At 38.5% G+C, this 24,066-nt stretch overlaps 1 protein-coding gene across 2 annotated transcripts; it reads left to right on the top strand.

The window, feature by feature from the left end:
- The first annotated feature begins 1,047 nt into the window (after positions 1-1,047).
- LOC101847035 lies at positions 1,048-13,375 on the top strand. 2 transcript variants are annotated; one of them, XM_005097441.3, is made up of 7 exons: positions 1,048-1,281; positions 6,196-6,289; positions 6,967-7,074; positions 7,911-7,988; positions 8,545-8,621; positions 10,714-10,959; positions 12,116-13,375. In XM_005097441.3, the coding sequence occupies exons 2-7, from the start codon at positions 6,208-6,210 to the stop codon at positions 12,143-12,145; spliced, it is 621 nt and encodes a 206-aa protein (XP_005097498.1). In that variant the 5' UTR covers positions 1,048-1,281; positions 6,196-6,207; the 3' UTR covers positions 12,146-13,375. The 2 variants fall into 2 exon arrangements, with proteins under 2 accessions (XP_005097498.1, XP_012937443.1); XM_013081989.2 differs by lacking the exon at positions 1,048-1,281 and adding an exon at positions 5,288-5,805.
- Positions 13,376-24,066: the final 10,691 nt, after the last annotated feature.

Below are 24,066 nucleotides of genomic sequence, written 5' to 3'. Positions count from 1 at the left end.
GATGTAAGTGCCGAAGATCAGAAGTATTACAAGAGAGTAACAGTAACAAACACAAAAAAGGAGGGGAGATAAAGACGATAGATGTTTGAAAGGAAAGAAGGAGCAAACCACACCAAAGTACCCTCCAACCACCCACTCTCTGGATCTGCCCCTGCTTCGTTTGCCTTTTGTTTTTCTAATGAGAGCAAACTGTTCTGTCAGCCACTTAAATACTTCTTCTAGTCTACAGGCCAACCCAGAGACAGGTAGATTCTAGATCTGTTTCTCCGTTGTCCTGTATAAATCATTGGGCCACAAAAGATCGGCTTTCTGAGAAACCTTGGAGTCCACAGACTTTAACTTAAATTTATGGATCCCAGTCATTGGGCCCACCATTTAATTTAATGGTCCCACCCAAACACCCAGAATACAAGTGACATCAGTCTTTGGAACAGGCGAGGCGAATCGAGGTGAGGGGCCTATATCCCTCCTCACCTTATCGAATGAGTTCCACAAATAGATCAAGCCGAGTTCTGGAAAATCCAAGGATATTGTTCTAACTATTCTAAGTTCCTTGGGAAAGTCCCAGAGCTGACTGCTGTGCCCAGTTTATACGGTACAACAGCGCCAAACACCCTCGGTTCATATCCCCCCCCCCCCCCCAAACCCCTTTCAAATATAAAAAAGACCATGGAGTTTTGACATGAAATAAAATCTTTTCAAACATTAATTCTTTTTCTGGACAAAGCTAGGCCTAGGTCTAGGCTTGTAGATCAATCGAGTAGTTTCTTTTCTTTTTTTTTTTGTAAACTGTTACTCTCTTGATCTTGTGTTACAGATGTCAGATGTATTGACATAATATTAGTGATATATGAGAAGTTTCAAAGCCGAATGAAAACTCTTCAGATTTCTTCCACCAATCTCCATATTTATGTCTCTTAGTGAATATAAAAAGTATTTTAAATTTAAGAGCAGGCTGTAATGTCTCAGACTAGAGCACACATGATTAATTCATGAATATTAGTAATCCAAGTGTGGCCTAGGATCTTTTAAATTCCAAACCAAATTTGTGTCATGTCCGGTCTTTACAGTAGGCGACTTTACACCTACACCCGGATGCCGGATACAGAACGACACAGGACTCCACTGACTGAAAAAGTTTAGAAACTTTAGATCTACTTGCTGAACTTGCTGCTAGGCCTAGGCCCTAGATCTAGATTATAGATCTACTAGACTACTACACTTCTAAAGAGGAACTTGGAATAGACCGGTCAAAGATTCGTCAGTATCAGTTTCATTCAGGTGCGTGTAAACTGTGTGTTGTATTTAAATAACATTACGTTTATATTTGGAATGTCGTGCTGAACACAGTAAAAGTAGGCTACTCTTTGTTGTTCTATGAATGAATCTATGGCAGGCATTTCCTACCTAGGCCTAACCTAAGTTGAATGTTCAAGGAAATGATTCTTCAAGACAATGACAGTAAATCTTCCCTAAATCTAGAATCTAGATAGATCTAGATCTAGATCTAGATCAAGAGATGAGATGTGTACATAACAAAGCCAACAAAAGTTTACAAGTAAGCTTTTAGTTTTAGTGTGTGGTAAGGTCATGATGTAAGTGCCGAAGATCAGAAGTATTACAAGAGAGTAACAGTAACAAACACAAAAAAAGGAGGGGAGATAAAGACGATAGATGTTTGAAAGGAAAGAAGGAGCAAACCACACCAACCAAAGTACAACTTTTTATCATTTTTATTTAGGCCGGCACTATTTCTCCGAACGTTCGGGAAAATAAAGCTGGGCACTATTTCTCCGAACGTTCGGGAAAATAAAGCTGGGCACTATTTCTCCGAACACTCTGAAATATCATCCTTTCCCCCAAATTTCGGATATTATATAGATCTATAATTATAGTATGGGCCTACCATAGATTGTTCGTATACAATATGGTTCAATCGGTCCAAAAAATGTCCGCCGTAAATATTTATATAAAGAAATGCTACAATTCCAAACAGTTTTTCGCTATAGATATGACGTGTTGCCTATGAAAGGTGCTGCTTTTAAACGTAATGTGTTGTGTTCACTCGTGTGCTGTCTAGATCTAGATCTACGGAGGGTTATTGATGACTACACATAGAACTGGCATCTGCGTTTGTCACTGCTGCGACCAATGTACTGACACTGGCAAGCCCCTTAATGTGTGTGATTCCATAATTTACATGTAATATCCTGTACTTTTTTTTAAAAATTACGCACATTTAGGGTTAAAACTGCCAATCTTCTTCGGACAGGTGGACACACGCCCTTATTTGTTAATGTTTGTTGTTGTTTATGGGCTGTTCTAATTTTGATTTCTTTCTGTTATGAAACCTTTCTTTTTCACGTTTTTACACTCATCTAAAAATCTCATCTAGACTAGCTGTTGAAAATTGAAATAGATATAGACCCAAAAATTTGCTCCTGTGTGTGTGTGTGTATGTGTGTGTGTGTGTGTGTGTGTGTGTGTGTGTGTGTGTATGTATGTGTGAGTGTTTGAGTGTGTCTGTGTGTGGTAGTAAGTGGAGAGTGAGGAGTGTGTGTGTGTGTTTGTTTGTTTTTCGGGCTTTATTTCAGCCTTTATTCAGTAACAGTTCAAAGTATACAAAAATAGAAACACAGGATCCATTCACTCCAGGACTCATGAGTCATTCGTCTCTTTCAGTTTCACTCTTTCATTCAATTCCCGTGTTCTCTCCCGCGGCTCATCCCCGTCCGCATGACTTTCATACCCCACCCCATCCCTCCAGGCACACACAAAGAAAATCTCACTTGTTCCCTGCGAACCATGGACAATAATATAGGCAAAACACCGCCTGAGCTGCATTCCTTTTGTTCGTGAGCTGTGGACCAGGCCAGGGGTGGTCAGTGTCGTCGTCTTTTAGTTGCTGTCGCCTGTGGATACACTCGCACATTCTTCCTTTCACCCGCTCTTTCACTCACACTGTCTCTCCATCCACAGTTCAGCTCGTCATACGTTCAAAAGTTGCCCACTAGTTATGTTTAGTTAGTGTGTGTACATGTGCATGATGGTGGTGGGTGTGTGGTGGGTGTTACTGAAGGTTGTCTGTAGGCGGGCTTGCCATGCGGTACGTGTTCCTTCCCAGACCAGAGGCAGAGGCAGAATGAAAGTTGGCGCTAGAGGTGTGCGAGTAACGAGTCCAGGCTCGAGTACTCGAGTAATACATGCGGCGAGTCCAGACTCGAGTCACAAGTAAATTACTCGAGTAAGGACTCGAGTAAGGACTCGAGTAAGGACTCGAGTCCAGACTCGAGTCTGTAGGGGGGAAAACAGAGAAAAGGAGAAAAATTTTGTTTTTAAAAAAGTTAAGAATTGATAAAAGAAAAATTCTGATAAGCAATTTTTTAAAACTGAAGGAAAAGGAAAAAAACCCACCAAAAATACCCCTTCCCCAAAGGAAAAAACCGACCCCCCCCCCCCCCAGAAAAAAGCAAAAAGGAAACCACTGTTAGAAACCCACGATGACCAATCAAACTTCTTTCTTTTATTAAGTGCATTGTCTGAGGTTTGTGTACATTTTATTCTTACTGTTGTAACAAAGAATTATTTTTAAAAAATAAAAAAATAAGATAAGATAAGATGAAGACTACCTCTATTCTAGCTCAGTTGTTATACAGTTGTAAGCTTCTCACTCACCCGGGGTGAGAGAGCGAGCCTTTTGGCTATTCTCTTCATGTGTGCGTTTACCGTGATGTGATACCCAGTGTAAACCACAGAATTCTAGATCTACACTTTTTTAAAATTGAATTCTGTAGTGTAAACAAACGTTCCAGTCCTCATGTGTTACAAACATGCAATTTTATCTGCGGGCATTGAAAGAGAGAGAGAGAGAGAGAGAGAGAGAGATAGAGAGGAGTAGCCTAGATATAGCGAGAACTTCTGGGCAAAACAAAATGCCGATTAGGGTAGTTCGGCTCTATTCTAAAAGTGAAACAGCCGTAGCATCATTGTAGACCACCAAATTAGTTTTACTTTTGTGTTATAATATCATTTTTTTAAAAAGGGGTTTGTCTATTTAATCATCCTCACCGATAGGAAGTATTCAGAAATTAGGAACACCCGGTTTTGTTTCACAGCGGGTGAGAATAGCCAACACTGGCTAGTCTCACCCGGGGTGAGAGGTCGATCACATTTTTATTCTCACCTGGGGTGAGAATAGCCACTTCCTAAGATAAAATAAAATAAATACGGTATAAACAGCATATGTCTAGAATTGCCATAAGCCAACTCAAGCTCCCTCCTAGGAAGGCACTCTATTTTCTGTCCGATATTCAACAAAACCTTTTTTGAAACCCACTAAAATTCCCTTTCGGGATACTATAACTCGAGTCTTAAGAGCCGTGGGACTCGAGTAATTACTCGAGTAATTACTCGAGTCCAGAGCAGATACTCGAGTCTGGACTCGAATCTTAATATGCTGGACTCGCACACCTCTAGTTGGCGCCGAACTCTCGCAATAAATAGGCAAAAAATCACGAGACCGGAAGCCGAAAACCGTTCGGAGAAATAAAGATCGGCACTATTTCTCCGAACGTTCGGAGAAATAGTCACTTCGTTTTATTTATGGGTGTCTGATTGTTGGGGTGTAGATTCTAGATCTAGATCTAGATCTAGATCTAGAGTCTAGATCTAGATCTAGAGTCTAGATCTAGATATAGATCATATATAGATCTAGATTCTAGATAGATCTATATATTAGATCTAGAATCTAATCTAGATTTCTAGATACTTAAGTACGGCTAGACTCGCAGTCTAGCCGTACTTATTCTTAATATGATGGCTAGACTCACCATTTACAAAAAATAGGCCTACTGAATTGTAAATATACATTTTTTGTGTGCAGTACCTAAAGTATATTTGTATTTGAGACGAAACCAGGTGCCGGCTTAATGACAGTGCATGTATTTTAAACCTCCTGTTTTCTAATGTTAATAGGGCCTAAGACAAGTACGGCTAGACTGGCAGTACAGAATATAGATATCTAGATCTAGATCTAGATCTAGATTTTAGACTTCTAGATCTAGATCTAGTCTTCTTGGTCTACGGGCGAGTTTGAGTCAGTGAGTGATTGACTGTTTACAAGTGACTAATTCAATTTCCTTTCCAAACTTAGGATATATCTCTAATCTAAATCTTGGTCTAGAATCTAGATCTATTCTAGATTTAGATCTAGAAACAATACATTTAGATCTATGTATTTTTGGGAATTTGCAAATTCTATTTTTGGAAAATTTTGGTTAGAAGGTGAAATACCCCACTCTACCACCTGTAACTGATTGTCTGCTGGGAAAGACTAAAGTGATTTTTTAAGTTTGAACAGGATGTGAAAAGAGTCCAAGTAAAGCCAGGTCACGAGTCTGAGTGTTAGTTATAAATAGATGATCTACAAGACTGATAAATACAGTAACTAGAATCTAGTCCATGATAGAGATCTAACATTGGACATTGGATCCTTGTAAGGAGAACAGGATGTGATCTTGGACTAGATCTAGAATATTTAACTAGATTCTAGCCTATATCTAGATCTATAATTACTTGGAGTCCATGTGAATAGATGAAGGCCACTGCTAGTTAAGGTTAAGTAGCCTAGTTGGGGGTATTTACATCAAGATCTATATAGGTATAGGGCCTATATACACATGATTTCATTGTCATTTCTGCTGTGTTTTATTTCCAAGTTGGACTGACATTTTTAGCTGAGTTAGTTTGGCTTTCTCTGTTGTGAAATTTTTCCGTCTGAGTCTTCCAAACGAGAAAGACAAAGAGGTACGTAGGATGCAGCTGTCCAGGCTAGAACTAACATTGAAACTTGACATTTTCTTAAGTAATTGGCAACCTTATTTTATTGACAACGGCAGATTTGGTGGATTCAGGAAATAAAAGTAAGATTCGATTGTTGAATATTTCCTGATTTATACTAATCGAATTTTTTTTTCTCTGTAACTCTGTACTCATACTGTCTTACTGATTTATAATACGTCCTTACTTAGATGAATTATTTTCAGACTTTTTCACTAGCCTTTGTGACTGTAATATGTTTCAAGTATTTTAAACGACAGAGTGGCACTATGAAAGAAACACTGACGAGCAAAACAAAATGGTATTAATAAATGATGCATCTCTATTATTTTCCTTTTTTTTGTTTTGTTTGTGCAGTGTCACATCATCATGGCTATCCCGTTGAATGCTGTTCAAACGGACGTGGACCGGCTGATTGATTTGTTTCTCTCCCCTGATTTCAATCCAGAGAGTGAGTATCTACTTTCTGCACGTATCTACTTTTCTATATATGGCTATATATGGTAAACTATTTATGTTATGAAATTCTGAGGTTCTGGTAAGGCAGGGTATGCTGTCACTGACACTCATATATATATATATAACTTATAGCACATCTGGCATATTGTCATTATAACTAGTCTACTAATTTTGATGTGAGGCTTTAACCCTATTTGTACGTCCTGGGGTAATTTTAATACCCCCGCGGTTGTATTCTTCACATTTAAGAATACTTCTAGTATGAAGATCTCTTTGAAACTTTCGGTATTTCTCAAAAAATCATTTTGACAGCCTGCTATACAAAGCGCACAGATTGGATTAACGAGTAAATTTCCCCTTTAAAAGTGGTGGCAAAGCTTTCCCCACATCGTATGGATACGATAGTAAAACATGACATACGGATAGGAAGTAATGAATATGTATAAGCAGCATGAAAATGTGTATGGTATAGCAATAGAAGCATGGTATAAAGCTGAACATTTTCAAGGCTCTTACGGTTTTGGTTAAAGTCTGATAAAGATAGTATTTTTATTATCAGTTTTGTCCTTAAACATTATGCAGTCTGCAAAATATGAAAAATGAGACAATAAGATATTTTTACAAGCACAATGTTTAATGATGAATTTCTTTCTCTTTCTTTCTCTCCAGCCATTGATTTAAGTAGTTATGGGACTGATGAAGGATTCGGCTACGAGGCTGAGGCTGGAGAAGAGGTTGCGGATGGGGAGCTGGAAGGGGGAGATTGGAGACACGATGGTTTGTAACTTGATTGTCTATCTGTTCTGGTCATAAGAAACATTGTTTAAATTGTACATTTTGTCGGGAGAGAAAAGTGTGGCAGCTTCGCAGATCTGAAGAGACTAAAGAGAAAATGGCCTAGTTTGTGCACCCCGCTGAGTTGACTGTGGGACTTTGATCAAGAACGATGGAGATCAAGAAAAATGAAGCTCTTGTTATAAAATCAAGTTTCACAACTGAAATTGTTTGCGAGACTGATTAGAATGCAGTGACAGATAGTCATGTCTTAGTTAATAATTCCAAGGAAGTGGTGGTTGTTTCAAGGTCAGAGCGCAGGGGCACATTATGTATCTCTGACGTCACCTCAGGTGGTTTAGAAACTGCCAATCATTTTTTCCCCTTACCATGCATAAATGTCTTGTTTTAGTAGAGGTTTTACGGCGCTCGCAACTGCAAAAGGTTATATGAGCGCCAGAAGATTAGAGGTGTGGCAAGAGAGTAACAAACATAAAAAAGAATGAGGGGAGATAAGGACGATAGATGTTTGATAGGAAAGAAAGAGCAAACCACTCCAGAGCACCCACCATCCACCCACATAAATGTCTAATTTCATGTTGTTATGTTGATGCATTCTTGCTTGCATATAATAATATGTTTTATTAAGAATTATTTTTTTATCGTGAAATTCTGAATTTCCTTACCCTTGTAAATATTGTTACTGTTGGTTTTGGCATTTTAATTTTATACTTCAAAATATTGAAAGTCAGTAGTTTTCAGACACTCAGACATATACATATACATATACATATATATATATATATAAGTAATTGTAAAGTATTCTTTTTCTCTTCCAGAGTTTTTCCTCAAGAGATGTGGCAGAACATTGTCCAAACTGGGCGATGAATTTCAACGTTCAAGACCTGCGGCTCAAGGCAAGCTCATTGTCCACACACTGAATGTATAGATTTAGATAGGGTTTCTTTTACCAAAGTTGTCCAAAAAAAAGTGAATTTTAGGTTTTAGTTTTACACAAGTTGCATGCTATGAATGTACAATATGTGTCACAGCGTGGTGGAATCAGGTGCTCGTCAATTTTTTGGCACATGGAGTTATGGGTATCATCTTAAAAACTGTTTATTTGCCTTGCTTTTGGTGAAAAAAAATATCTATGTTGAATAGAAATCAAAATATTTGCTATTGAAGGAGGTCAGGGTCGTCTGGTTTCAGAAGTAAAATTAGTGAGAAATGGCCACCAAAGTTTGGTAATTTCCATAGCTTGAGAGTCATTGGAAACTGAAAATTTACAATGTTTGTTCCTTTAATCAATGTTTTTCAGTTGGTATAAGATGAATTGTGTTGTTTACTTTTTTTTGGACTGTGATGAATTTGTCTCAAAACTCCTTTATGTGTATGTATATGTGTATGTATGTGTGTGTGTGTGTAGTCCTGTATGTATGATGTCGCTACAGTATGATTTTTTTTTTTCAGCTGGTCCAGCTACATCTAGTCCAATAGATCAAATGAAAGAAGCCTTGGAGAAAGCAGTACAAGCGTCTGAAACAGAGGTGAGTCTTCAGGGTCTGTGGTTCGGCTCTCTCAAAAACAGGAGAAACTGGAAATGTCGGATGTGGCTGTACTCTGGATGGTAGGGCAGACTTGTGGATACGGAGCGCTCCTGGGTATTTAAAAAAAAAAAGATTAAAAAAAAAATAGGGGCTCCTGAGCTGTCATCAGATTCTGTTCTTTGACCTGCATCTGTGGTGTGAGGGTTGGATTCTGCATTGTTGTACACACAGAAGACGTAAGTTCGATTCTTGAGAGGGGAGGTTTTTTCTAAAATCGAGTTTCTCCATGTGTCTTGTGGGAGGTGTATCCCACTCAGCTCTGGTTAGCCTTGACAGGCAGGCTTGAAGAAACCTGGTTCCTTAATCATCTAATTGTAATTGTAGTAATAGGGGGCGTTAAACACTATTTGTTACAAGATGGAATTGTTATCAAATTATATGCTGGGTGACTGCCAGGCCCCGGGAATCCTGGGGGCCCAGTGAATCTCCCGGGAATTTGAAAAAAATCGCCGAGATCCAGGAATGCCCCGGGAATTTGAGGAAATCTGTAAATTGCCCCGCGAAATTCTCTGGAAAATACATAAATGTTCTCTAACATTTGACAACCGAATTGAATAACGTCCTTGGGTTTATTTTTCCCACTCTCGATTGTGATGTTCATACGTTTCATGCGAACAGGCGGCTATGGCGGCATGCGGAAGTGTATATTGTGGTACCGATGCTCAATATACTTTCGGTTTCGTTACCACCCGGAAACTTGCCGGTAGCAGTCTGATTAACGCAGCTGTTGTTACATGCAGGTTGCACATTACAAACGCTGTGTCGCCACGAACATAAATCAGTATTTGTCCTGCACTATCACTTGCGGGAAAAAAAAGAAAGAAAAGAAAGTTATACAAGGGTCTTGTCGGGCTCGCCATCGTGACCGGTCAGAGAACCTGTGCCTTCGCATCACATTGTGAGTATCAGCGATGGTTGGGGTCACCAAAGCTCATTCAAAGTCTGAGCGCTGTGAAATATAGGACTCCGGAATGGGGGGATTATTGATGTTTAAAAAAAAGATACATTGGGGGGAGGGGTGGGGTTGAAGGCAACACCGGATGACAAAAACTGAACTACTGAACTTGGAAGCAAATTTAGTGTTTAGAATTTTGATTATTACTAGAGATGGCTGCAAAACGTGTATTGGTGCAGGCCTTGTGTGGAATAGGGATCTGTCATTACTCATACCTTGTAAGCAGTGTTTTTTAATCTAAGGGTTTGCGTTTCATTGGATGGGTGATAGTACGTTTGTTTAATTATCTTTGGTGTTTTGTTTATGGAAGTGTGACCTCATCAAGTGTATGCTTTTTTCTTGTCCCCCCCCTCTCTCTCTGTGTCTGTCTCTCTCTTTGTCTCTTTTTTCTGTCTTTCGTTCTCTCTCTTGTGATAGTGTATTACTTGTATTTTATGTATCTATATTTTAGCTTTCTGTTCAAGATTCGCAGATTTTCAGTGTCACTGCATCTTGCCCTCCCACAGTTCTTACACCTCTCACAATGAATAGGTGTACTTGAGCCAATCAAGTTATTACTCTTCTTTGAGTTTGAGCAGTAATTTTTGTTTTTCACATTTATTATATAAATCTTGACATCCAAACGGATTCTTGGCAGTATGACAGTCGATATTCTGGTTCTATCCCTTTTCTCAAGCTCAAAACAAAATTAATTTTTATGTAGGCTAGTTTATATATATATAGCCGAATATGATTTGATGAGGGGAAAATATAAATAAGTAAGAACAGACTGAAATATGTAAGTCACACAGTGTGACAGTATCCCAGTGCCACACTGACATGTTCTTGACTGGATATAATGTACCTACATAGGTGTGTGTGTGTGTGTGTGTGTGTAAATTGAGGTATGCACTGTCGTTGTTACGTAACATGCCCCTGGAAAACGGATGAGGCCCCCTGGAAAATTGAGAAGCCAGGTTGGCAGTCACCCTGTATGGGAAAAAAAGAGTTTAGAGACAATGTTGTTCCTACAAGTTTATGAGCCCGTGCCGGTGTGGTTTTTTCTACTTTGTTAAAAAAAAAAAATTTCTTTCGCAGGGCTCGAACACACAACCATCTAAAGAAACAAAGGAGAGAGCCTGGGCCATATTTAAAGGGGTGATGGAGAACGCTGTGTCTGACACTGTTTTCAAAGATGCCTACCAAGAACTCGGTGCTTTCCTGATGGCCATTCGCGGAGTTCGACTAATGGGGGAGGGAGTGCGGGACCTGGCAAGGGATCTTTCTTTGCGCTACATTCGTGACAGACAGCTGGACCAAAGCATTCAGCGGATGGGAGGAATGGTAAGTGGACTTAACTCACTCTGCATCTCGCGACCCCAGTGCTTTCTTGTCGTATCTCCATTTTTTATAACAGTGAAAACAGTTCATAACAAAGAGTGAGTTTAAGAAGATGTCACATTTTCACTGTTAAAAAAGGGAGATACGACAAGAGAGTACGGAGGTCGCGACCTGGTAACTTAACGGTACAGTTGCGCCCCCCCCCCCCCCCCCCCCCCCCAGGGCAGTGCTACTGACTGAAGTGTCTTTAGGCCATTCCCAAAAGGGGGACATTAACATATTCTTATGCACAGTAGAATTGTAAATGGGCTGATTTATCAATGTCATGCTCGTACTGTGCCGGAACAACATAGGGGGAACTACTGCCTTTTCTTTCCTCATCCTTACTGTCGTCAGTTTTCCTCTTCTTCTTTTGTATATTTGTCACTTTCTTGTGAACTGCTATTTCCGGGGTGACTTGACAGTCGAAGCAAACTTTGTGCTGTTGAAGCTAGAGAGGTGAGCAGAGTAAGCCTGATTCTCTGTATGGACTTCTCTGTTGACATCCACCCCTTGGCGCTCATATGACCTTCTGCAGTTGCGAGTGCCACAAAACCTTACTGAAACTAATGGTACAGTTAGTGAGACCGTTTCACTCCTGTTATCGTCTGCTAGCAGGGATAGCTGACTGTTATTGTGCTCCTGTCAAGTTGTTTTGATGTGAGTTGTGGGTGGTTGGCAGGTGCACTGGTGTGGGCTTGATGGTTCATTCCTATCAAATATTTAAAGTCCTTATCTTCCCTTCTTCTTTATTGGTGGGTGGTTGGCGGGTGCTCTGGTGTAGTTTGCTTCTTCTTTCCTATGAAACATCTATCATCCTTATCTCCCCTTCTTCTTTTTTATGCTTGTTACTCTCTTGTAACACCTCTAATCTTCTGGCGCTCTTATGACCTTATGCAGTTGCGAGCGCAGTAGAACCTCTCTACTAAAACTAAAACTCTTCTTTATTGTGTTTGTTACTTTCTTGTAACACCTCTAATCTTCGGCACTCTTTTATGGCCTAAGTGTTGCAAGTGCTATAAAACACTTACTGCAACAATTTGTGGAAGATTGTTATCGTATTTCTCTGTGTCTTGGTCAACTTTTTTCAACTAACACTTTTTTTTGTTGTCTTTCCCAGGAGGCCCTGATGGCTCATGAACTGGACTGAACTATGGCAAGCAATATATTTATATATATATATGTAGATGTATATATGTCTGTATGGTCTTGAAATTTATGTTTAAAAGTCTCTGATTTTTTTTCCAAGCATACATGACAAATTAGTGTGTGTTTTACCACATTGAAGAAGACAAATAGCTCATGCAAAGAAAAAGGATAACGACCAAGTCATGCCATTAACTCTTTTGTTACAAGGCGGCTGGCTCATTTGTGTCCGTAGAGTTAATTACTTGCCGGCAGTCTCCTACTATAAGACTGCAAAATTTAACTGCAATGATGTGTTTCACTTTTAAGTCATTTTTTAAAACTTTAAAAAAGTGTTTGTTGTGGGTTTTAAAAAAAAACACATGCTGGCAGCCCTATAGTAAATATCAAATGACATGAATCACTTCATGATACTATTTATAAGGTGTTTTTAGACTTTAAGTTTCTACCTGTCACATTATTTTTACCTATCATTCGAGTGGTAAAAAAAGCTGAAGGATTCACTTCTTTTACCCACTCACCCACGTTGTTGAGAGGTAGGCCTACAAAGTGGCACTGTGTTCACATACTCACCTTTGTGGTCTTATTGACGGAATGTTGAAATGTTGAGGGTTTACTGAATGGCTGTGCTGTAGGGGTCTGCTGTTTTGTCAGCACATGCAAAAGAGTTCGATTTCAGTATTGGGAGGTTTTTTTAAAGACTATCTGTTGGTGTGCTGGGACATTATATTCCTTTAGCTTTTGGTGAAAAAAAGTAGTTCTGATGGGGAGGGTTGAAACAGCCGGATTTTCGTATTTCTAATTTCTGAATGATCTAAGTTGTTTCCCGGGGGGGGGGGGGGGGGGGGGGGGGGTAAAAACGTCACAATTACCGTTTAGTGTTGAAAATTTATTACATTTGTTGGGATTTAGTGTGGGGCAAACATAAACGTTGAGGAAATATTTTCTTCTTTCGTGATTGCCTAGTAGACATTAGTGGATATCTTGAGGATAGTTTTCTATCTTGATGGCACAATTTCTTGTACTTATTACATATAAGTGGACTGTTTAATTTAGTACCAGATGTTGTCACCTGAATGGTGAATCTTGGAATGTTACTGATTTGGTTTCAGAGAACGGCTTCTGTATCTTGTCAATGAGGAGGAAGGAGGAGATTTTTTTTCCCAAGTGGTCAAAACTGATGAAACAAATTTTCGTGGTGCAAAAACTACATTCCATTGGAGAAAAAAAACAACTAAATTATATTTTTAATATCCAAATATCCGTTTGTTGAATCTTTTTTGTAAACTTGACACAGGACTATTTTCCTCCCCTACCTGTAAGTGACAAATGTAGATTTTCAATCAATATTGTGACTTGGCTCTTCCCTGACAGGCTGAAGGAACTGTGTTCGCCATTATATATATATATATATACACATGTGAGTTGTGCTCTATGCATAGCCGGCTACATTCACAATTTGCTCTGATGTGGTATTTTTCACGGTGTTATTTTCCATCCTTTTAAGTGATCTCTTTATGGTCAAACGGGGCATTTTGTTTGAGAAATATGTCGTCGCCACAGAAATATTTTGTCCAAAGTGTAGGCCTATTTAAGGGAAGACCCGGGTCGGCCATCCCAGGCAATATCGATACAATTTTTCACAAATATCCAACTTTTGTTTTTTGAGGAAAAACATCCTTTGACATCTGTTCTATCGGGTCACAATGAAGAAACAATTGAAAAAACACCCTAAATAACTTAAAAGGGCGTTTGAAAAGTGCAAATTGCTCTAAAAATCCTTTTGAAATCCCTGTTTTTTCTGTTTTTCTCAAAATCTATTTTTTGACATATGTGATCTCCTGGGTGCAAGGAGTTTTCAAAAACTACTAAAGCCAGAAGCTTCAAATTGGCGTACAGGTGCTTTAAGATCGATTCTGGGGATCTATGTGAGGGAATTGGGCAATATTAGTAACTTGAGGAAATATTCAATTTTTTTGTAATATATACCCTAAAATTTCGTCAACTGATTCTAGGGGGTCCAATGACTTTGGGCTCCCTTTTTTAGTTTTAAAGATAGGTCAAAATCCTCACATGAATCCCCAGTTCATAGGTTTGTACTTGTGTGCCAAATTTCAGGCTGATAATTCAATATTTACTATTAAATTCTTCTGCACTAAGAAACTGGTTTGAAAATCCAAGATGGCCGCCATAGAGACCCATTTTTCAGAAAAATTCAACAAATCCCCCCGCCCCCAGTACAACCTGTTTACCCATGAACTTCTTGCACAATTACATGAAAGTGAATAAAAGTCATTCGTTTAGAAAATTTTTCCGGGAGAGTACGTCTCCCCTTAACTAAAGACTGCACTTTGGACAAAATAGTTGTGAGGCAATGATGTGTTCTGTAGCCTGTGATTATAAATAACCTCGCATTATATATATATATATTGTTTTGATATTATTGTTGTTGTTCCCATTCGTCCAATAGACTCTATGCAATTTTCTATTTTTGATTCAGGGTAAGCATGGTGTGTATCATTTCATTTTCTGCACACTCACACTTTGCGGACCCCCGGGCGCGGTGCCACTGACTGAAGTGTCTTTAGACCATTCCCAAAGGGGGGACATTTCTCTTTCATGCACGGTAGAATTGTAAATGGGCTGATTCATCAATGACACGCTCATAACTGTGCCTGATCTACAACAGGGAACTGCTTTTTCTTTCCTAATTTTTCTTCTACTTCTTTTGTATGTTTGTCACCCTCATGTGACCCACTATTTCCAGGGTGCCTTGATAGTCAAAGCAGACTTTGTGCTGTTGAAGCTAGAGAGGTGAGCAGAGTAAGTCTGATTCCCTGCAAGGACTTCTCTGTTGACATCCACCCCTTGGCGCTCATATGACCTTAAGCAGTTGGGAGCGCCGTAAAACCTCTACTAAAACTTTTAAAAAACTAAACACTTTGCGGCCTTGTGCCTTTAGCATTATGATAACCTGCTGGTCTGGCTTGAGGTGAAGAGATAAGACAAGATAAGATAGAATAACTTATAAGATAAGACAAGACAAGATATGATTTTTCTTGATCTTCACAAACCGTAATTACTGTAGCATGGTAAAAACATGCACAAGCACTCCTTAACACACATACACATATATACACACTCACACACACACACAAACATACGCACACTCTCTCCTCTCTCTCACACACACACACACACCTATACAACTGTTTGCCTTAACTTTTCTTTGTTAATGTTAATCGACTGCTCAATAATTATTGCCTGTTTTCCCTATGAGACATTTCATATTTCTGCATATTGTTACCATCTGTAGCAAAATGATGGGGACATAAAAACACCTGCATGTGAAAGAAAAATTTTTAACTTGTGCCATAACTATATATATATGTCATTACGAATGGGGCTTCTGGTGGTGATGGCAATTATTTGGAGTGAGCTGTTGGATGGAAATATTTTAGATTTAGACAAAACAAAAGTCTGGGTGGAAAAATGAATCTATCCGATTATAGTCAACCGAACTGTTGCAGTGTATTTACTTAAGAGATTGTTGGTATAAATTTAAAAAAGTTTTTGTTTCATCTTGTGATTTAAAGTATTTTTTATGTGACAAGAAATTTAAAACTGGAAAAAGTGTTTTTTAAAAAATGGCAGACTTACCTCAAGAGGCTTAAACATGCACAATGCTGGGCCATGGGCTCTAGTCTCTGGACATTACTTGTAAACACTCAAATGTATGTTTTTTGTCCCACTTTTAAAGCATAATGATCACCCATCAGGATAATGCCACTGACTGAGTTTGTCTTTAGGCCATTCCTGAGGGGGGGATAGTAACATGTTCTTAGGCTCAGTAGAATTGTAAGTGGGCTGATTTATCAATGTCATGCTCTTACTGTGCTGGAGGGGGAACTGCTGCTTTTTTCTTTCCTCATCCTTACTGTCGTAATTTTTCCTCTACTTTTGTATGTTTGTCACTCTCTTGTGAACTGCTATTTTGTGGGTACCTTGATAGTCGAAGCAGACTTTGTGCTGTTGAGGCTAGAGAGGTGAGCAGAGTAAGCCAGATTCCCCGTTTGGATTTCTCTGTTGACATCCACCCTGTTCATATGACCGTTTGCATTTGTGAGCGCCATAAAACCTTACTAAAATTAATCTAAAGAGCATAATGAGTTATTAACGTTTTTGTTTCCCACAGGGAAATGTACAAGGCTCATGCTTATGCTTTTTGTAAATATACTGGATGATATGTCTTTGACCTTGCCTGTTGAAAGTGTTGCTGGAGAACGTTGTTCCGAAGGAAAGTGTCCGCTGTAGGGGCCTGTATGAAAGTGTCTGCTGTAGGGGCCTGTATGAAAATGTCCGCTGTAGGGGCCTGTATGAAAGTGTCCGCTGTAGGGTCTATATAAGGCCACTATGTGATTGGTTGAACCTGTGTTGTTTGGTGGCGTTGGTGGCCTAGTGGTAAGGCTACTGGACTCGTAATCGTAAGTGGCTGTGCTGTGTATTGTTTGTCCACAAATCCATGAATTGTTTCTTTGTGAACTCAGACTGTGCCTTATCGATGATTTGGATGTAATGATAATACAGTTGGACATATCGGATCATCCAATAAAATTTGAAGTGTTTTTATTTTAAATATGTGTTTTTCTACTGTTGTCAGATTGTTCCATGTGGGGGGTTGGCGGGTGCTCTGGTGTGGTTTGCTCCTTCTTTCCTATAAAAAATCTATCTTCTCGATCTCCCTTCCTTCTTTTTTGTGTTTGTTACTCTCTTGTAGCACTTCTAATCTTCGGCACTTATATGATCTTATTGTGTTGCAAGTGCCATAAAACTCTTACTAAAACAAAAAAATATTGTTCCCGATGTATCCCTATTGTTCACAAAGGCTTATGTGAGTCAGTTTATGTACCCTTCTTTGGAATAGCATCTGTGGTTACGCTCTTTGCCCCTTTCATGGGGAAGATGTAAATTGGAGGCCCTGCTCACAAGTTTCCACAGGTTCTGAAAAGTTCAGGATTTAAAAATAATAAAAATTGCCAGTTGGCACCTTTGATAATTACAAACTGGTCTCTCAGTTCTGGCAAGTTCTCAACACATTGTCACAATCTCAGACCACAACAAGAAAGCTGGACATCTCACAGAAATGTAATACAAGTGTACAATCAGGCGCTCATCATATACATTTTTAGGCTCAACAAGTTTTTGGTATTTCAATCTTAAAGCCATACTCTACTTCTTGGCACCAAAATCTACAATTGAGTGATATTTACTTGTTTTTTTAAAATAATTTAAAATCAAGTGTTTTATTCAAGGGTTAAAAATATTCAATTCTGGGAATCATTATCAGTTGCAAATCACAGAAATGGCAAATTAGAGTGAAATCAGACTATCTGAAGGACCATTTTCAAAAGCTAAAAACTCGAAAACCATCCATGCTTTCTATAAACTAATCACATAATATTTGTAAATCTGCACACAAATCTAAAGAAAATGACGCTAGCTTTTCTTGAATTTGTAAACATTAATAATTTTATTACTTTTAGTAGAAGACTTGCATATTATTGAATGACAAAAATAGTCAAAATAGCAAAGTGAAAAAAAATGATTTAAAAATATTGTTTGACAATTAGAAAAAACTAGAGTCAATTTTTTTTCTGAAACAGTATGGTGCACTTAACCTCCAAATTTCAGGTCTTTATCTTGAATGATGTTTGAGTTTTTATAGCCAAGAAATGAACGTTTTGAGGAATGGAGCAAAAAGATCTCAAAATTGCTTTACAGCATTGTATTGGCTCTCAATGTTACACATTTTCTGGAGCCATCTCTTTGAAATAGAGCTTTTGGAGTACTTCCATTTGATTTAGCACATAATTTTCAAGGGAAGTTTCTTAAAATCCCAAAAAACATTGTCGGGACCCAAACTAGACCCATGTGTTGCCTTAAAGTATGTTCATATTCTTGCTGTTGATTTTGATTTTAAAATGCCCATCCATCTTGAATAGCAGAAGTCACAATATTTGCGATTAAGGGTGGGCGGTCACCTGGTTTCAGAGGTAAAATTAGTGAGAAAATGGCCGCCAATGTTTGGTAACTTTCAAAGGTTGAGTGTCCTAAAAAACTGTACATTTACATGTTTTGTTCCTTTGATCAACATCAAAAGAAAAATGCAATTTGTTGGAAAAATGTTAGTTTCTTCAATCTGATTATAATTTGATGAGCTCCTGATTTCACCACAAGGCCACACACAAATGCACAAAGAAAAGCACAACATTCATAAACGCAACTCTTATTTGCTTTCACTTTTAAATATTTTATTTGCCACCATGTATTATGAAAAATCTGAGTAAACTAAAGATGATATAGATCTATCTTTCATAAAAATCAGGAACAAGACAAAATAATTTTAAAAATTCCTCTGCAAGTATAGATGACATTACAAACATCTGCTTTCATACCCATCCCTTGACATAGTCAACACTTTCATACACTCTACATCTACATAACCAACATCCTCAATTCTTATCGTCCAAATGAAAAATAATTATGCGGAATGTAATAAAATTCTAAAATGACAAATAAGTTCGACAGCACACACCATTTTTTTAACAAGATAATTAATTGTACTTTCCTTTCAAAGTCCTAACTAAAATCACATCACTTTAATCTATGTAGGTGTAAATACAAGTACATATAGTATATACTGTAGTATACAAACAGAGAGATGATGAGAAAGAAAGAGAGAGAAAAGAAAAAAAAAGGGGGGGGGGGGGTTAGAAAGAAGAAGTTTGTTAGTGTTTGAGCACTTATTCAGCTGCTTGCACTGTATGCTTCCTGGGAAGCTGAGAATGTGTCGGAGTGTTCTATGGTCTGCTGCGGTAATAATAATTAATATAGTGTAAAGCGCATAGAGCCTGCTGTTGAGCGGGGATATGCGCTATACAAATGCTATTTATTATTATTATTATTAAGTGTGCTCGATCATAATATTTTTTGAACAGACCTATCCATTCTGTTTTGGTGTGAGAAAAAAAAAATGTAGTTGTTTCTGAAATTACCACGATACTACATAGTCGATGTACTTAATTTTTAAACTCTTCGCCTCTCCCTTATTGCTATAAATACTGTAATAGAAAGCGGGGGTTGGAGGGTGCCACCGGTAGGTCCTACTTCTTAGCTGTTTCTGTCTGTCTCAACTGTGCATCTGTCTGTCTGTCTTACTTTGTCCCAGAACTAAAAAATGACCATTATTGTGTCGATGTGCTTCTCTTTACTCAAAACACATTGTGATAGCAAAGGGCACAATACATTTGAGTTTGTTGTATATTTGACACATCAAATTAACCCAATGAATGTACCGGCATCAGAATCAGAGTGAATATCTTGTCCAAGAACACAACCCTGAACAATAATGATAACAGTAATAACAAACAGCATTTGCAAAGGGCATATCCCCATTCAACACCAATCATTATGCGCTTTAAAATTTATATTATTATCCCGAGCAGACCACTGAACACCCAGAAACATTCTCACCTTCTCAAGAATCATCTATTGCAAGCAACTAATTAAATGCTAAAACACTAACAAAGTGGCAAGATCTTTTGCTGCCGGATACCCATCCCCACTTGGGTGAAGTGAGGAAACTCCCTGTACTGTAAACTGTCTTTCCCAAACTCAACAGCTAGCCGTAATGGTCGTCTTTTTGTGCGATAAGTCATTGACACACTAGAAAAACTCATCAACCCGTAGATCTTAAGCCCAATCATCCCCCCCCCCCTACTAGCTGCCATTTATTGCTGTAAGATAATGCAAAAATAAACAAAACAAAACAAAACCCCTCACGCTATCACAAAGTGAAAGACATAATGATTCACCTTTTGGGACAATCTTTCCTTATCAAGCTGGGCATAAATTACAGAGAGTGGATCTGAACTTTGAACTTAAGAGTTCAAAATAAAACTAAGATATGGTTATTTGTCAATGACATAGGTAAAAATGTGACCACACAGGCTTCATAGTAATTAATTAATATCAGGTTCACTTAAACTTTAAAAACAACACCATAATACACATTTGTGTATGTAAAGCATTCCTCTGCATACAGCTGTAAGTTTAAGAGCAAAGGATCATATAGGCAGAACACAAAATGAGCACAATACATAAAAATACATGTAATAAATAAATATACATGTATTCCATTTCAATGATTAAAAAAGGCCTTTTATTGAAAACACTGAGAACGTAAATTGCATTGTTCTTGTAAAGTTTACGACATTTTCCACACAACTGTGAAACAGACATAGATCTATACCTTTACAATAAATCAGCTAATATTAAAAATCATTAAGATAAAACAATTATTTAAATTGACATGTCTGGTGTAGTTTTCAGTTGTTACCGTGGAGCCTGGAAGTCATGCGTGGGATTCCTGCGCGGGAAGGATGTTTAGTGAGTATCTCTGTCTGTCTGCTGGACAAAAGGATATAGAAGAAGAAAATGGACTCAGATGTGGATGGGACACGCCCTCAGAAAGTCCAACGGAAACATCACAAGACAGTCGCTGCAGTAGAACCCACAGGGAGCATGAGGCAGGGGTAGGCCACGAGAAACATGGAGGTGATGTGAGGAAAGGGGCATGAGAGAGATGAAGCTCACTGGGAATGAGCTTGAAAGGATGGCCTGGGACAGAGATAAATGGAAGGATCTTGTATGTGGCCTACACCCTGCCAGGAGTGGAAGGCATTGACGATGATGATATCTGTCTGCTGGGATGTTGTGTCCCAAGTTTACAGTTACAGACAGGATCAAAGCAGCCAACCTCCTAAATGATCTGACTTGTGTAGATGGGGGCGGAAAACATTACAATTACAATGTTTTTATAATATTTTTTCTGAAGAAAAGAGGAGTCTACTTTAATTGAACAAAGGTCATCCAAAAACTTGTGGCAAACTGAAAGAAAAAAAATATCTTCTATTATTTTTCTTCCTTTATGTGAGCAACAGTCCAAAACCGACGAAACAAGAAAACATGTCCTGGAAGATTTTGCCTTTAAGTCAGTCTCCCCCATATTCTGATTTTTAATGACTTTATAAAATATTGATCTATTCTTTTATTGCTGCCTCATGATGCAGTAGGGCCTGCCTCTAGTCTTACTTAGGCCAAAGTAGCATGTCATTGTTGAAGTTGAAGGACAACTGGAGTTTTTCCTCCAGCCCCCCCCCCCCCCCCCCCCTCACCACCACAGAACAAAGTCAACTCAAGATAGATTATTTGGGAGGAGGACTCCTGTGTATCTATCAGAGCTAAGCCAGGCGGAGAGGGACGCAACATCCCAGCAAGCAAACGGAGATACTCCATGAAAAACTTGTCCACTCAAGAACTGAACTCACTCCACCTGGGTGCACAGTTAAAGCGTCAAAACAGCTACGACACTGATACTTGCGATAATGAAAACTTTGGTAAAAAGACAGTTATCATATTCCTATTCCAAACAATTCTCCCCAAACTAGTCTCACTGGTCACAGCAGAAGCCAAAAGTCATCTTAATCCTTATTTTATTAAAAATACTACTACTAATAATAATAGTATAATAATAAATAGCATTTGTATAGTGCATACTCCCGCTCGACAGCAAGCTCTGTAAAACATCCTCCTCTGCTACAGAAGCATTTGTCATCATCACACACAGACAAACAAACTATCAGTTGTTAGTTTTTACAAACAATACACGCAACAAATACCTTGATTTTCATCTTTTATTTTATGTGAACATAACACAAAGTAACATAGCTTTTAAAAGTGAGCAACAAAATCACACATTTATGAGCTCTAGTAGTACAAATGTAGTACCGTCTCCTACTAGCGATGGCACATTCCCGCAGAGGGAAAAACAAAAACATAGTATTGTATTGAGCAGGGGCTGTGGGTGACTCCCATATGCTACAAACTGTACAACTTTACACAAGAAATGTACATTATATCACACGACTGCCTTCAACAGCATCACTGGAGATGTAGGAAGGATAGAAACTTTACAGAGCGACTGTTTAGTGTAACATTCTGCCGTACGCCAGTTTGGAAAGTGACGAGTGACTGAGTCTTCCACTGAGCAGTCGCAGTTTTTATCAAACTGGCGATAAATGTCTCAGTAGACACAGCATGCCAGATGCCCGATGTTGTCTCAAATGTTTGGGTCACAGACTACAGATGATACACTCATCTCATTACGCCATCATGCTTTTCCCTCATCTGAGTAAAGAATACAGTCTGCAGGTTGTTAAAAAGACATACGGTAAAAGTACAGTTCGTAACGACCTAGAGCATTGGACATACAAGTGATATTCAAACTGGTATTGCATGTGGTTGGAGGGCCCTACTTGAAGGTACTGCTTCATCTATAAATAATCTCTGTTGTTTCAGTCTGTTTGTTTTTTTTAGCTTTTTCCCTGCATAACCATTGTTGTGTCCATGTGTTTCTCTTTACTCAAGACAAACAAAGGGGAATTCAATAGCACTATGATATGACAGACCAAAATGTTTCAACACTTAAAATTCAAAGTGTAAGGCACAGCCCTACAAGTAAAAAGACACAGTGAAGAAATGAACATATACATCAGTGATGAGATGAACATTGAGAGTCAGAAAACATTACGTGAATTATTACCACTAGTGTGAACACATAAGAAAACTTTTGAGTGAATCCTTACAACCAGCGCGAACACATAATGATATTAATGACACTACTAAGGCCTGACAGATGGTTAAGTACATGATATCATTATGTAAGAAGCAGTAAAAAAAACAGAACTTTTTTTTCTTTTTTAACTTTAAGTCCAGTTTTTGTTTTAACTTGCAGAAGATTCATCAGTTTACATTTCATGTGAGCATATATCATAATATATGCCTCGCTGACACATAATCATATTTCCTCATAGAAGGCCAACTCACTGTATGAAGGAAAAGATGAAAATGTAAATTCTTCGGTAAAAGATACTGAGCTCAATCCCGATTTTAGCCCATTAGATAGTGTCCTCAAGGGTTGAAATAAAGTAACAGTATGACGTCTGAAAGAAGGATCTCACACGAACCTTTGGGAGTAAGTACCCAAATGTATACACAGGACGCATTTTATAACTAAAATAGGATCAATTTCATTTTCATCCCATAAACATGCATTTGGGATAAGACTCAATAGAATTTAGGAAAGCTTTGTTCTTGAGCTCTACGAAAGTTTTAAAATAACAATCAACGAGTGGAGAAAGGAATATGGCCACTCAAGCTTCTCCCTGCATATATTATGTGTATATATGTAACAACACACAAAGATCTCAAGACTCCATCACTCCACTGGAATGTGGCTATAACTTAAGGAGCAGAATTCATGCACAGTTTCAACTTTTGTCCACAGCAGATGTTTTCTGCCCTTATCGACACAATTGAGATCAATCAGGAAACTGACTGTCTCTAATCTTAAAACAAGTTTGTATGTTGAAGCTTTCAATTCCAACGAAATGAAATAATTCATATTTCTCTCCAGCAACACTCAAAGCTTGCAACCAATAGGCTTATGAGAAAAAGCAACTGTCTGCAACTGAAACAGATGAAGAACATTTTTGTAGAGAGTACACGTGTTCAATATAGCTGCAAACAGATTTTGAAGGTTCCAGAACATGAACTGCTTTCAACTCCCAATTGGTTGAGCAACAATGACAGTCCTCGAGGACGACGCTAGAGCAGCAACAATGATGATATCATCATCTATCGTGTACGATGCGCCCGTCTCTCGTACAGGCGTGCTTCGATCCCAGCTGATCTTTCTGATTCGGCGTCGGATCCAGCCTGAGCTTTTGCGTGATTCGGCAGCCCGTCCGACGTGCAGATGAGATCAGTCGAGCTCGTAATCTGATTCACTTGAGCTAAGCATGC

The sequence above is a fragment of the Aplysia californica genome, unplaced genomic scaffold, assembly GCF_000002075.1.
Source record: "Aplysia californica isolate F4 #8 unplaced genomic scaffold, AplCal3.0 scaffold00154, whole genome shotgun sequence".
Classification (NCBI taxonomy): domain Eukaryota; kingdom Metazoa; phylum Mollusca; class Gastropoda; order Aplysiida; family Aplysiidae; genus Aplysia; species Aplysia californica.
The sequence above is the reverse complement of the archived record's forward strand: the minus strand, read 5'-3'. Positions and strand labels throughout refer to the sequence as shown.